The 16,072-nt window shown below is 41.3% G+C and overlaps 1 protein-coding gene across 1 annotated transcript in view; it reads left to right on the forward strand.

The window, feature by feature from the left end:
* The first annotated feature begins 4,152 nt into the window (after positions 1 to 4,152).
* LOC127462039 (uncharacterized) overlaps positions 4,153 to 16,072 on the forward strand; it is a 542,224-nt gene continuing 530,304 nt past the window's right edge. Inside the window, exon 1 of the mRNA XM_051770330.1 lies at positions 4,153 to 5,773. Coding sequence (XP_051626290.1) covers positions 4,292 to 5,677 — 1,386 coding nt within the window. The 5' untranslated portion in view covers positions 4,153 to 4,291 and the 3' untranslated portion in view covers positions 5,678 to 5,773. The remainder of the gene's footprint in view (positions 5,774 to 16,072) is intronic.

The following is a 16,072-nucleotide window of genomic DNA, read 5'->3' on the forward strand; positions in this document are numbered from 1 at the left end:
TTTCACTGATACAACTGTCTTGGTCACAGAGGGATCATTCAGTGAACTCTGTATAGTACAGCTTGTGCTGGGAGAAACTGCTGGTACGTATTAAAATATGTAGTCAGACCAATGAAGTCTTTCAGCTGTGAGTGTTTCAGTGCATTGACATAAAATGTAGCTTTCCTTATCTAATTGTGTCATACCATGAGCTCTCAGAAGTTCTATAAGTGATCCTATATTAACAAAAATTCTCTTTTTGTACTTGTTTCTGTTAAAAAATTCCCAAGATTAAAATATTGTGAAGTAAAATTACTGGTGTATTTCCTGTACTTTACATTATTTTAGGTACATTATATGATTATAAAGCAATTTAAAAATGGAAATAGAAATGCAATAGTTACCATATGAAAAAATAGAATTGGTGATTGCAGCATAGGTTGACATTAGTTGGAGAATATGACTTGAAATTCACTGATTTAGTGATAAGAAAAGACAAAGGTAGAGATTTTGCATTCAAAAAAAGCATATTCTGAATATCACCCATGTGACTTGTACTTAAGAAGTTGTAGAGAATCATATCTATCCACCAGCACTGTGATCTGGCACTGCAGCTATCAAGTGTCACAATTGGATCTATAAAGGGTAATAAAGCAAAAATACTTCTCAAATGGGAAAATTACCAATAATATTCCCCATTCAGGAAGAGTTTACGAAAGAGTGGTGAGAATGCTTGTCCTAGTTAGGACAGCTGAGATCAGTTCATCATGGTGGGTGTAACCCAAAACTGTATTCTATAGCCTTCCATGTCATTTCCCAGAAACTAGACTATTGTTGTCAATAGACTATTCGCACCCTCTGCCCATAGAGCCTGACTCCTCAGGCTATAAACTAGGTGTTAAGAGGCCTGTGAGATAGAAGGATGTTTCTGTCCTCACACCCTTTGTGAACTCCCCGCCCTGAGGAGAGTACCAAGCATTCCTGCCTGAACTGGAGGATATATAATCTTGGAGTTTTGGAACATTTTTCAACCCACTCGTGGGATCCAGAGGACGGCTGCATCTCATCGCTCTCAACCAGACTTAGACCACCACTGGACTGCGATCACCAGTTCTGGCCAGACTGCAGCAGCTCTCCCACCAGCAGGTTCTTCCCCTCTCCCTTTACTTTGGACTCAAACAGGGCCCAAGGAACACCACTTTGTTCAGGCCCCAGGGTACTGGGTTATACATTTGGGTTTTTGTGGGTTGAGACCAATTGTTTGTTTGTATTATTGTACTTACTGTATTATTTTAATAAATTGTTATTCTGACTTATAATCTCTCCTTTGAGTTGGGTTCATTCCCCCTGCTGGTTAACTTTTAAACCAGCACATTTTTGGCGCCCAAACGTCGGGCAGAGAGAGAGAAGTCAGAATCACAATTTCATTTGAAGCATTTGTCTATTTGAATATAGAAACTCCCTGATCACCATGTTGTTTGATGCTCTCTTTAAGACCAGGGAGAGGGATCCAAATTGCTTTATTAGTATATTATGTTTATGTCATTCTAACATCAGAAGCAATGAGTTTCATTGTAAATGTGTATTCAGTCCTGTTTGCCTGTCCTGGTTTGGGTTGCTACCTCTGGGGCCTCATTAAAAATCGTACCCAGCTTTTTGGGGGAACAGGGGTGGATGGTTTCCAGCCTCCCACCTCCTTCTTCCCCTTCAGACCTGCTACAACAGTTTTTGAAAATATTGAGTTCCCTTTTGATGTTAAGGACAGCATAATGTTATTGTTAGTGTTGCTCTGTCTGCTCTGTACTGTGTACACCATGTTTAGGGTCAGAAAAGTGCCTTTTAGGGAGGTTGGTTGGACACCTGCCCTGGGAGCAGATAATGCTGAGTGGCACGGGAAGTGGGAGGACATCAGCCAGTATTTGGAAAAGTTTTCTCCTCCAATGATCTGGAAATTCACCCCTGAACAACTGCAGGATCCTGTTAGCATGATAAGACTGGTGAAGGAAAAATGCTCTGGCAGCTCCAGAGATGGCCAGCTCACAGCAACCTGCTGGGCCCTGGCCACTGCCTACCGGGCACTGCTTGACATGGTACAGCACTGTCAGGGCGAGGAGAGAAGGAGCAAATCTGCAGACACCACGTCCACCCAAACCACAGCTGAGTCAGAGGGAGAAAGAAATAAACCAACCGGCACCGTGTCCACACAAACCATCGAGGAGCCAGAAGAACAAACAAAACCAATAGCAGTCGCCCCTGTCCAGAAAAGGAAATCAAAGACTAAATCAGTTCGCATAGCAAATGATGACGAAGAGGCGGGACCTTCACATCCACCGGAGGAGACAGAGCCAGAAATAATCACTCGGTCCCTGTCCCTGGGTGAGCTACGTGAGCTCCGGAGAGAGTTCACACGACAGGCAAATGAGTCCATTCTGACCTGGCTGCTCCGAATCTGGGATGCCGCAGCTAACGATACGATCCTAGATGGGAGTGAAGCCAGACAGCTGGGATCCCTGTCTCGAGATGTAGTCATTGATCAGGGGATTGGAAGGAGGCAGGAAACTCTCAGCCTCTGGCGGCGACTGTTGTCCAGTGTGAGGGAGAGATACCTTTGCAAGGAGGACCTCCACGTACAGCAAGGACAGTGGAACACGATGGAACAAGGTATCCGGTGCTTAAGGGAGTTAGCTGTACTGGAGATAATCTTTTCAGAGGATGAAAGATTCCCTAAGAGTCCAGATGGCGTACAGTGCACCTCCCAAATGTGGTTAAAGTTTGCACGACTCGGGCCAGAAATGTATTCCCGCTACTTAGCAACGCTGCAATGGAGGGAGGGAGAGGACAAGGTGGGAGCATTGGTTAGCAAACTCAGGATTTATGAAGACACTGTCACCGCCCCATTATGAGCCCACGTCTCATCTGTGGAAACCAAACTGGCTGAACACGTCCGAAGCCTGGAAGAGAAAATTGAAGAGGGACACCAGAAGCTAAGAGAAGAGATTAAGGAAGGGATTTTCCATATCTCGCCAGGACAAACAAGAGTCTCTGCTATCAGGAGCCAGCGTCCCCAAGCTAAGGAGAGAAGGTACACTCCACGTAGCGATCTATGGTTTTACCTCCGTGAGCATGGAGAAGATATGAGGAAGTGGGATGGGAAACCCACCTCTTCCTTAGCAGCCCGGGTACGTGAACTGAAAAGAGGAACAAATACCATAAAGAACTCTTCAAGGGTAAACGTTGCTCCAGTCTCTCGTGGGCAAGACTCCAGACGGTACAGGAATGATGATACGTCTGATCCTCTTGAAGGGACCTCCAGGTCATACCCACAAGAAGAGCACAATGAGTACCATGACCAGGACTAGGGGTGCCCTGCCTCTAGCCAGGTAGAGGAGAGGGACAATCGAGTCTATTGGACTGTGTGGATTCGGTGGCCTGGCACATCAGAGCCACAAAGATATAAGGCTTTAGTGGACACTGGCGCACAATGTACATTAATGCCATCAAGATACGTAGGGGCAGAATCCATCTCCATTTCTGGGGTGACAGGGGGATCCCAACAGCTGACTGTACTGGAAGCTGAAGTGAGCCTGACTGGGAAGGAATGGCACAGGCACCCCATCGTGACTGGTCCAGAGGCCCCGTGTATCCTTGGCATAGATTACCTGAGGAGTGGGTATTTCAAAGACCCAAAAGGACTTCGTTGGGCTTTTGGCATAGCTGCTGTGGAGACGGAGGAAATTAGACAGTTGAACACCTTGCCTGGTCTCTCAGAGGACCCCTCTGCTGTGGGACTGCTGAAGGTTGAAGAACAATTGGTACCGATAGCCACAGCAACAGTGCACCGTCGGCAATACCGCACCGACCGAGACTCTGTGACCCCTATACATAAGATGATCCGCGAACTGGAGACCCAGGGGGTGGTCAGCAAGACTCGCTCACCCTTTAATAGCCCTATATGGCCAGTGCGTAAGTCCAGCGGAGAGTGGAGGCTGACGGTGGATTACCGTGGACTCAATGAAGTCACACCACCCCTGAGTGCTGCTGTGCCGGACATGCTGGAGCTCCAGTATGAGCTGGAGTCCAAGGAAGCCAAGTGGTATGCCACCATTGACATAGCCAATGCCTTTTTCTCCATTCCTTTGGCAGCGGAGTGCAGACCACAATTTGCTTTCACTTGGAGAGGTGTGCAGTACACCTGGAATCGACTGCCTCAGGGGTGGAAACACAGTCCCAGCATTTGCCATGGACTGATCCAGACTGCACTGGAAAAGGGTGAGGCTCCAGAGCACCTACAGTACATTGATGACATCATTGTATGGGGAACACAGCGGGCGAAGTCTTCGAGAAAGGAGAGAAGATAATCCAGATTCTCCTAAGAGCCGGTTTTGCCATTAAACGGAGTAAGGTCAAGGGACCCGCTCAGGAAATTCAGTTCCTAGGAGTGAAGTGGCAAGATGGACGCCGCCTAATTCCAATGGAGGTGATTAACAAAATAGCAGCCATGTCCCCACCAACCAGCAAGAAGGAAACACAGGCTTTCCTAGGCGCTGTGGGCTTTTGGAGGATGCATATCCCCGAGTATAGTCAGATTGTAAGCCCTCTCTACCTTGTGACACGGAAGAAAAATGATTTCCAGTGGGGCCCCGAACAACAACAAGCCTTTGAACAAATTAAACAGGAGATTGCCCATGCGGTAGCCCTTGGGCCAGTAAGGACAGGACAGGACGTGAAGAACGTGCTCTACACCGCAGCCGGGGAGAATGGCCCTTCTTGGAGCCTCTGGCAGAAAGTGCCTGGAGAGACCCGAGGACGACCGCTAGGATTCTGGAGTCGGGGATACAAAGGATCTGAAGCCAGCTATACACCAACTGAGAAAGAGATCCTGGCTGCCTATGAAGGAGTTCGAGCTGCCTCAGAAGTAATCGGCACCGAAGCGCAGCTCCTCCTGGCACCCCGACTACCAGTGCTGGGCTGGATGTTCAAGGGAAGAGTTCCTTCCACACATCATGCCACCGATGCCACATGGAGTAAGTGGATGGCTCTGATCATGCAGCGAACCCGGATAGGGAATCCTAATCGCCCTGGGATTCTGGAAATTATCACCAATTGGCCCGAAGGTGAGAGTTTCGGACTATCCTCTGAAGAAGAGGAGGAGAAGGTGACACGGGCTGAGGAGGCCCCACCATATGACAAGCTACCCGCAGATGAAAGGCGATATGTGCTCTTCACGGATGGCTCCTGCCGCATTGTAGGGACAAACCGAAAATGGAAGGCAGCTGTATGGAGTCCCACACGGCGAGTTGCAGAAGCGACTGAAGGACAAGGTGGGTCAAGTCAGTTTGCAGAGCTTAAAGCCGTTCAGTTGGCTTTGGATATAGCTGAACGAGAGAAGTGGCCAAGACTCTATCTCTACACTGACTCATGGATGGTGGCCAATGCTCTGTGGGGATGGCTGGAGCGATGGAAAAAGGCCAACTGGCAGCGCCAAGGGAAACCCATCTGGGCGGCGGAGATGTGGCAGGACATCGCTGGCCGGGTAGAGAAGCTGAGTGTGAAGGTCCGTCACGTAGACGCTCATGTAGGCAAGAAACGGGCTAATGAGGAGCATTGTAACAACGAGCAGGCGGACCGAGCTGCCAGGATTAAAGTCTCTCAGGTAGATCTGGATTGGCAGCACAAAGGAGAATTATTTCTGGCTTGATGGGCCCATGACGCCTCCGGTCACCAGGGGAGAGATGCAACATACAGATGGGCTCGTGACCGAGGGGTGGACTTAACCAAGGACATTGTCTCACAGGTCATCCATGACTGTGAGACATGTGCTACCATCAAGCAGGCCAAGCGGGTGAAGCCTCTATGGTATGGTGGACGGTGGTCAAAGTACAGGTATGGGGAAGCCTGGCAAGTTGACTACATCACGCTCCCCAAAACCCGCCAAGGCAAGCACTACGTACTGACCATGGTAGAAGGAAGCACTGGATGGTTGGAGACATACCCCGTGCCTCATGCCACTGCCCGGAATACCATCCTGGGCCTTGAAAAACAAGTCCTGTGGCGACACGGCACCCCGGAGAGAATTGAGTCTGATAATGGGACCCATTTCAAGAATGGCCTTATAGACACCTGGGCCAAAGAGCACGGCATTGAGTGGGTGTATCATATCCCCTACCATGCACCAGCTGCTGGAAAAGTTGAGCGGTGCAACGGACTGCTGAAAACCACTCTGAAGGCACTGTGTGGGGAGACTCTCAAACACTGGGAGCTGCATTTAGCAAAGGCCACCTGGTTGGTCAACACCCGAGGTTCCATCAATCGAGCTGGCCCTGCCCAATCAGAACTTTTGCATACTGTAGATGGAGATAAAGTCCCCGTGGTACATATGAGAGGAATGTTAGGGAAGACTGTTTGGATTAGTCCCACCTCAAGCAAAGGCAAACCCATCCGAGGGATTGTTTTTGCTCAGGGACCTGGTTCCACCTGGTGGGTAATGCAAAAAGATGGGGAGACACGTTGTGTACCACAAGGGGACCTAATTTTGAGTGAGAATGGTCTGTAATGTTTCATTGTATATATATATATAGATAGATAGATAGATAGATGTATATAGTTTTAAAGGGATATAGTTTTTAAAGGGGGTTAATTTGGGCATGACATGGATGGCATAGAATAAGGGGTGGATAATGTCCTAGTTAGGACAGCTGAGATCAGTTCATCATGGTGGGTGTAACCCAAAACTGTATTCTATAGCCTTCCATGTCATTTCCCAGAAACTAGACTATTGTTGTCAATAGACTATTCGCACCCTCTGCCCATAGAGCATGGTGGGTGTAACCCAAAACTGTATTCTATAGCCTTCCATGTCATTTCCCAGAAACTAGACTATTGTTGTCAATAGACTATTCGCACCCTCTGCCCATAGAGCCTGACTCCTCAGGCTATAAACTAGGTGTTAAGAGGCCTGTGAGATAGAAGGATGTTTCTGTCCTCACACCCTTTGTGAACTCCCCGCCCTGAGGAGAGTACCAAGCATTCCTGCCTGAACTGGAGGATATATAATCTTGGAGTTTTGGAACATTTTTCAACCCACTCGTGGGATCCAGAGGACGGCTGCATCTCATCGCTCTCAACCAGACTTAGACCACCACTGGACTGCGATCACCAGTTCTGGCCAGACTGCAGCAGCTCTCCCACCAGCAGGTTCTTCCCCTCTCCCTTTACTTTGGACTCAAACAGGGCCCAAGGAACACCACTTTGTTCAGGCCCCAGGGTACTGGGTTATACATTTGGGTTTTTGTGGGTTGAGACCAATTGTTTGTTTGTATTATTGTACTTACTGTATTATTTTAATAAATTGTTATTCTGACTTATAATCTCTCCTTTGAGTTGGGTTCATTCCCCCTGCTGGTTAACTTTTAAACCAGCACAGCTTAGAGGGTTAGAAAACATGGTCTATGATGACCAGACTTTTAAAAAATCCTAAAAAATAGAAAGGGTAGAGGTGGAAGTGAAAGATGAATATTATTGCAGTCTTCAAACACATCACAAACAGTAAGAATTTAGTTTCTTTTTCATGTTAGACAGAATAAGAATTAATGACCACAGGTTACAACAGAAAAGAATAAAATCTGATATTTAGATAATGAAATAAAATTTCCTAATGGTGAAAATAAATTAGACCTAATGGATTTCCCATGAATCTGCATCATTTCAATCTTTAAAAATTTGTACTTCCCACAAAAGACTCCATTCTGTCATTACTTGAAAGAATTAAATGCAAACTCACATTAACTTTTTGATCCAATGAAAAGATAGGTTGGTACATCCTTTCCAGTCTGGTGGAAGCTACTATTGGTTTTCACATGCAGTGACCAACATGTTCTCAGGTGAGTGTTTCTACTGCTAAATTAGATTTGATTTCTGGATAGCTTCAGAAAAGCTGCATCCACCAAAATCTGGGTAGCTTTAAGTGACTTAGTTCATGTAAGAATTTCTTTTGACAAGCATGGGCTTGTCTTTCAGCCTCTGTGGGTTTTCATTACAGCTGTCATGTTCTCATTAACCGCTGCTATTCATAATGCTAAATACCTTGTTCCACTGTTTGAGCTATTCTACTATGGGGATCTGTCAAATTCGAAACTGGAGCCAGTATGGTGCAAGTCTGTTTCCTGGTGGAGCTGCTGGCTCTTACACAGCTGCCCAGGAAAAGGCAGTAAGTGAAATTCATAAAGGTACTTCAAAACTACTTCTTTAACTTAGAGAAAATCTCATACAACTCTCCTGTCTCACTCACCCATAGCTTTTTATCATTTCTATTGTCTGTTCAAAACAAGGGTAAAGATCAGTTTAGTGAAAAGACTATTGCACTTGATACATATAAAATGAAGGATGGACACTGATTTCTTCTGTAGTGGCAGAAAAAAAAAGTTATAAAGAAAGAAAAGCTTTTATTAGATTCCTGGTCAGTGCTCCTTGTCACTAACCTTTCCTGTTCCCGTATCTCTGAGTCACAGACAAGAAAGTCCTCTGTTGAAAAAGAGTTGTGTTCAGGGTATGGATCTGAGCCAGAAGATTAACAACAAAAAAACTTCCAAATCTGATCACTCCAGCGTCAGCATGTGAGGATACTAGAAATTTACTTCAGTCTGTGCATTTCCCACAATAATGCCCCAATTCCACTCTGTTATTCTAAAAAGAAATGTGTTTCATCACTACCTTCAGTTGTTAATGAAGATACCCAGTTCCTTAACATAAATCCTTTGGGACAGTTTTCACTGAATGATTTCAAAGCAATGAGACTTCTTTAAATTCAAAGAATACTTTTTTGCACTAAGACCTACATTTTCCAGAAACTTAAGGTCCAGTAAATAAATCCATCTGTTTAAAACATGGTAGTTTTTGCTCTGGAGAAAAGTGAACTTTGGCCTTTATGGTTCCTAACATTCTAAGTTCAGAATTTCAAACAAGAACAGTTTTTCCCTTTGATACCTGCTCCAAGATACTGTGCTATTAGAAACTGCAACAACAACCTGTCTCACATAGCTATGTTTGCACTGTTTCTACTAAAAATGCAAGGTAGAAAAGTGCATATGCTTAGAAAACAATGGGGAGCCAAGATCAGGAGATAGAATACAGGGCAAGGAATCTGAAACACAGATGATAAGCAAAGATTGTAAGATAGTAAAGCTGGGGAAAGTGGATTCAAAGAGAAAGAAATATAGAGAAAATGAAAAATTTTGAGTCAAAAGTCAGTGGTGAATACTACAATTGACTTCTGGACTTTACAAGGAAAGAATAAAATGATATCCCACTATGAGTGTGATATTTATCTAAGCAAGGACATAAAATGAAAATGGGCAACTCTAGTATATAAGGAATTAAACACTAATATACATATATACACAAGAGGATCACTAGAATGTGTATTGGATTTATAATTGAAATTAAGATCAAAACTTTTAAAAGGTATGACAGAAGAGTCATTTGATGACATTTTATGACCTATATTATTTAAGAAATCAAATTAAGTTATTAGAATGGTCTTCTCTTGTACAAAGACATGAAATTAATATAATATTTAGAGAATATAGTATGGGCAGACTTTCCACTAGAGTTGGTTTTAATTTTCCATGTTATTTTTTACCTTTTTTCATTTTTCATGAGACTGGGTTACAAAACCTGGTTGTAGACTGCAGGTCATCTAGCTTATTCCAGTGTCTACCATTCCTCTCCTTACTTGTCTTCCATTTTCTAATTGCCCAGGAGTAGTACAGGGCAAGAGTTGGCCCTGATATCAATACCAGTGCTATCTGGATGATGACTTACTTAAGAAAACAAAAAAGGAACAGTTGAATAAGATAGCTGGAAAGATGGAACTGAGTAGGATTTCTATGTGGGGCACACTATTGACTGTGACCTAAGAGATTTTGAGCATCTTTGAGCATGCAATATCATAGCTTTCATGTTAGTGTTCAGAATAAAATGGTAGCGATCACCTTATGCCAGCTAAGCAGGAATAGGGTGTGTCATGCTGGTCATGAAAAATATTTAAGGAATATTATAAATGAAACAGATTTTTAAATGTGATTCAATTCCTTTCAAAAACATAGGGAAAATTCGTGTCTATGGTCTGAGGACATTGAAGAGCAGAAAGGCCATTGGTAATACATTAGAAAGCACAAGAAAATGAGGTTTATTTTTCTTATAAAATGAACCTGATTGTGATTAATTAATACACGATTTGTATAGCCTTACATGCCTAGTTTAGTCATCCAAGCCTTGAATTCCTGAAAAAAACATTAAGAACAATGAGCCAAAGAAGATATGATTAAGGCCTTCTGGAAAGAACCTAAATTCCTATGTATTGAACTCCTGTATTTTAGGATCCTAATCTCTGGAGGGGAGTCTAGCTTCCATCCCAATCACATGCTCTCCTGAGATGCAAAAGCCATAGGCTTTAAGATTTCTGGGCTGAGCAGAACGTATGAGTCTCATTTTCCGGACAAAGAATTTCAACACAGAGGCTAACAGACAATTTCTTTTGATCCTTCAGGAGCAGCCTTTTGAAAGAAACCTAGATCTGTAGTGAGTGTTAGACATATTGCTAATGTGTCACCTGAACCAGCAAAGGAACATCAAGCCTGAAACATCTGCAAACCTTCTCAGAGGACTATGACCAATGCAGAGTACTGACAACTTTGAACCCACTGTGTTTTCATGTCTTCTGATCCAGTCACACACCCCTTGTATACTAACAAGTTCAGATTACCTTGAATGCTCATTACTCTTGATGCAATTATTGCTTTTTTATTTCCAGTAAAATGATAACAAATGCATATTTATTACAACAAAATGACAATGTCTTGCCTAAGCAGCAGTGTGATTTATATTGTTGTTCATGACTCAAATTGCCAGCATGATATATAATCAAAATGTGCAGCTTGCTGTAAAGCAGACTACCATTATTCTAAATGAAAAACTATCAGCTGTTAATTACCATTACAGGACAATGAAATTGGTATCCAAAAGTTAGGTTAATCAAAAGTTAAAATAAACAAAACATAACAAATAAAAAACCCAACAAAACAAAACAAAAAACCAAGTAACTCCCTTCAGAATTATAAAACAGAATAGTGAGTTGAAGCTACTGCTTTAAAAAAAAAAATAAAAAAAATTAGCCAGTCAGACTATAGGGAAAAATTCGAGTTATCTTACTTCAGGGATACAAATAAAATTCAGGAAAATATAATACATTGATGGAAGGTAAATCAACTTGCTGGATGCCACTGTACACTAAAATTGCAATATTCGAGTGTAACTGTAAAGTTTCATGCTGAAAAACACATTTATGTCTACACGTAAAATTATTCTTTGACTGAACTATGTGCAAATCTGCACTGTTCATTTTGTGAAACTTTAGCAGCATTCAACACATTAGTCAGCTGAAATTTGTTGGGCAACTCACAGCTTCTAACTTAATCCTAGGTTCACTTTTCTGTTTTAGAGCTTATCCTCTGTTACTTCTTCATTGCTCATGAAGCTATTTTTCCTTAACTTGTTTAGAAAGCCAGTCATAAAACTGTAGTCTAAATTAGTGTGTATATCTAGTGAAGTGATATATTTACCAGAAGGTATTTAAACAATTTTTAAAAAGCAGTATTAAGAGAATGCCAGTAAAAAGCCATTGACTGCCTGAGCACTGCGCAGCCAAGCACTAGTTCATGATGCTGCTTTTAAGTCTAGAGAACTGGAATTTTGATGGAATGACACACTTCATTTCCAGAAGAAAATTAGAAAATGAGGAACCTTGGCATTCACCTTGCTAATCACTGTTCATTTTCTCAAAAAAAACCCCGTAGATCTTTATGTAAAGGATTACAAAGTAAAGGTAATTGACTCTAAAGCTGGAACCACTAGAGTATGATTAGAGTGAAAGACTGAGATAAAAGCCAAACAGAGGAGCAAAATACCAAAATGAATAGGTAGCAAAAATCAAGTGTTTTACTAGAGTATGGAGCATTTTCTGTAAATTAAAAGAACAAGCAAGAGTAAAATGTGAGTCTGTGACCACTAAGACAAGCGAGAATTTGATGTGGAGTTGGACACTGCCCAATGAAAGCCAGGACCTACAGTGACACTGTAAGCCACACAATTTTATTGATAAGAATGTTTATGCTAATAATGAAATTCATTGTACTTACAGCCAAACCATGCCTAATTTTTTTATAAGTGTAAAAAATCAACACCCATGATACCTAAACAAATTATTCTTTCTCACATTAACAAATGAAATCTATAGCTTTTGATATAGGTCAATAATTTTATTTAATAAGTTCCATAATTCCTCAAGTAATTAACCTTTAAAAACTTTTGACTGGTGTGAGTCTTTGTAGGCTGCATTTTAGCTGAAGAACATACTTGTGGATAAACTATACCTTTCAAATGAGCTAATATTGAGAAAACTGGTAAATTCTTAAATATGCTATTGTTCTTGAGACCTGTGGAAATCTTCTGTGTTCATTGTACTTCATTAGTTCTTTTTCTCCAGGATTATTAGAGAAGCAGAAAGATGGCAGGTGAATTTAGAGATTAATCCATTAGGTTGTACATGCTTCCATTTCAAAGTTTGTTAATTTTCTTTCTCCTTTGTCAGTTTTAATTTGTCTCTAAAACCAAAATGAAATAATTGTGCCAGCGTCTGAGTTCTGTTTCATACTCAAGGTTTTAGTGCAGGTATAAAATTGGCTTCTGGATTCTACCAACGCTGGTTAAATAATTACAGAGTAACACATGTTGAGACAAGGTTCCTGACATGTCAAATTAAATCAAAATCAAAATTAGTTCAATCACAGTCTAGTGTTTATGCACACTAGTAACATATCTTGTAAAATAGCTATAAAGCTACAATTTGCAAAAATATTACAACAAAAAGTAATCATTGCCTTTGGAAATCAATGGTGAGGAGTTACAAACAGTGAAGTTATTTAGACTCAGATTTTGAAATACCTTCTCCTTCTGGTGAGTCACTACCTCCTTTAAAATAGGGTTTTGCAAAGTACCTGTCTGTCACATTAATATTCTATGCAATTATTAGGCACCAACATTATCAAAGTCATTCTAACCTTTCAGAACTCTCTTTGGCTAGTTTCCCACAATTGTCATAAAAGCAGTACAGAGTCTACTTCCGTTCAACCTTCTACTGCTATTAAAAAATTTGAAACATTTAATTCTCACTCTGACATCACTATAGAAGAGAGTGCAGGCAGAGGCATTCTCCTGGCTTTTGCAAAGAGTCATCGGATTGAATTCCAAGGTTAAGCCTATGCATAATGAGAATAACATCTTCCTTTCTGAAAAGAGCTATAAAAACAAAAGGATCACATATTTATATGAGTATCTGAAAACAAATAGCAGAACTGTGACATCAAATTGTATTGCTGTAAGTCTTACTGCTGCAGACAGGGACAGATTTTGAAATGCATATAAACATGAGGACAAGAGATTAAACCATAAAGGACCTTCTGTTGAGATATTTAACCCTGGCAGAAAACAGTGCGTATTAATTTTTACTTATTTTATCCAGAGATCTTATATATGGAATAACCAATTGGCATTAATATGCTTGCCTTTAAGAATATCAGTTACTCATAAAATTAAGGGCTGTTGGAATGAGACTTTAATTTCTAACTTGTAAGTGATTTTAAGATTAATTAAAGATCCATTAGGTCCAGCAGTTTAATTACCTAGGTAGCCTCATCTCCTCAGATGGTAAGATTGATGGGGAGATAGACAACAGGTTAGCAAAGGCATATAGTGTTTTTGGAAAACTCCATAAAAGAGTATGGGGTAATAAATACTTGAAGAAAAGCATCAAGATCAGTGTTTACAAAGCCATAGTGTTGTCGACTCTCTTATACGGATCTGAATCATGGGTCATCTACCGCCACCACCTGCGTCTCCTAGAACGCTTCCATCAACCCTGCCTCTGTACAATCCTAAATATCCACTGATCAGATTATGTGACTAATACTTCTGTTCTAGAACAAGCAGCAGTCACTAGCATTGAGGCCATGTTGCTGAGAACTAAGCTGCATTGGGCAGGACACGTCTCAAGGATGAAGGACCACCGCCTCCCTAAGATCTTGCTTTATGGTGAACTTGCCTCTGGCTGCCGCAAGAGAGGAGCCCCGAAGAAAAGATACAAGGACTCCCTGAAACAACATCTCAGCCTCGGCCACATTGATCATCATAACTGGTCTACTCTGGCCTCAAATCGGGAAGCCTGGAGACACACTATCTATAACGCTGCCGTTTCCTTTGAGAACGCACGCAGGATCACTCTCGAGGAGAAAAGGCAACACAGAAAGAATCGTATCCTGCTGAATACACCACCTAAGGAGTCTTTCTGCTGTGCCTTTTGCAATCGGACATGCCTATCTCGTATTGACCTCATTAGCCACCAGTGTGCCTGTAACAAACGTGGATAGAGCCTTCCCAAATCATCGTTCGCGAAACCTAGCCATGAATGAAAGATCCATTGGGATTGTGACAAAATATGCAATGTCTTTAATGAAATCAAAGCTGAATTGACTAACAAAAATGCAATATCTGCTCTAAAAGAAACAACAGAAATGTTCACGATTAAAATATTTGCCTTTCTTGTGAGCTTTACAAATCAGGTTAAATGTATAGCTCCTTTAGCATAGGCTCTCTGGGCCCACTTCAATTCAGGCATATGTGTATGCTGTGTGACAATGCTGTTTGGTGATAAAATACTACCACATAACACCACATTTCAGCATCTGACACACCACATGCTGGCTAAACTGTTCTGCAGTTATTTGTTGATGCTTTTCCACTGAATTCACCAGAAGTCAACACAAGTAAGGAAAAATGGGTGTCTAACTTCATCTGCAGTTTTTCTTAGTGCTTTGGTGATAATGGACCATTTTGTTGCTGAATACAGCAAAAAGAGATAGGATTTTATATAAAACTAGGTCAATATCAAACCCATTCAGAAAAGTCGGGAGACTAAGACTCAAAGACTTGAAGTGACTGGTTCCAGATTATTCAGGTAGCTCATAGAAAAAAGGCAAATAGGAGAACTCATACTATTGTAAAGACTCAGGTCAGCAGCTTCAAAAGCCATGCCTTTGCCATTCTGAAGGCAAACAAAAAATTGCCCCTTGTTTGAGAACTTAAAATGTGTGGTGGTTCTAGCATTCTGAAATAGAGATTAAAAGGCGCTCCTTTCAACTAATCTGAACTCTATTCCCTTCCCAACACACACACAAGCAAGGCTTCTAGGTACATAAGAAATTAGGTTAAGGGTCAGATGAAATTCATAGTTTGGTGTCACTAAACCATTTTTGTCATTAGAAACTCCAGATACAACAAAAGTAAAACTTTGAAGAAAAAATATATTTTCAAGGGAAAGTATATTCAGCTCACTAAGTTTTCTTTCTGAAAGATTTCCACAGGCACGTAATAAATAGTATAATGCCATTCTTCAGTGATAACAGTTTGAACTGAGTATTTTTTCCTCTGTAGTTTGTATTATCTTTCACTGTCTGTTAGGAATGGATTGGTTTTTTCACCTGCTTTACTATAGACCTTGTAGATGAATCAGTATGTTATAGCAGTTTTCCTGTTATGGGAAGTAATAATAAATAGGTTAAATGACTACAGCAAACTACAGTAAAGATGCAAATGACAAAAGACAATTAAAAAGTCCTCAATGGTAATCATGTGTTCCTAGTTGTCTAATTTATTATTAAGACCCATCAAATTAATTTTTGTAATCAAAATAAATTAATTACACTGTATGATTTTGTGGTTTGAGGGAAATTTTCTTTTTCTCCTTCATGTATATAATCTCTTTGCTGTATCCCAGAGTCTATACAGTGTGATAAACTTGGCTAGCTATACCTCTGAGTCACAAGGCAAAATGAGGTATTTAGGTGCACAGTAAATAAAAATGCTCAGTTAAGGACTATTATACTGAAATACATATATACTATATGTTCATGGCTAGGCTTCGCAAACGAAGATTTAGGAAAGGCTCTATCCACATTTGTTACAAGCACGCTGGTGGCTAATA

This window comes from Manacus candei, unplaced genomic scaffold (genome assembly GCF_025592945.1).
Source record: "Manacus candei isolate 608988 ecotype Guabito, Panama unplaced genomic scaffold, ASM2559294v1 h1tg000008l, whole genome shotgun sequence".
Classification (NCBI taxonomy): Eukaryota; Metazoa; Chordata; class Aves; order Passeriformes; family Pipridae; genus Manacus; species Manacus candei.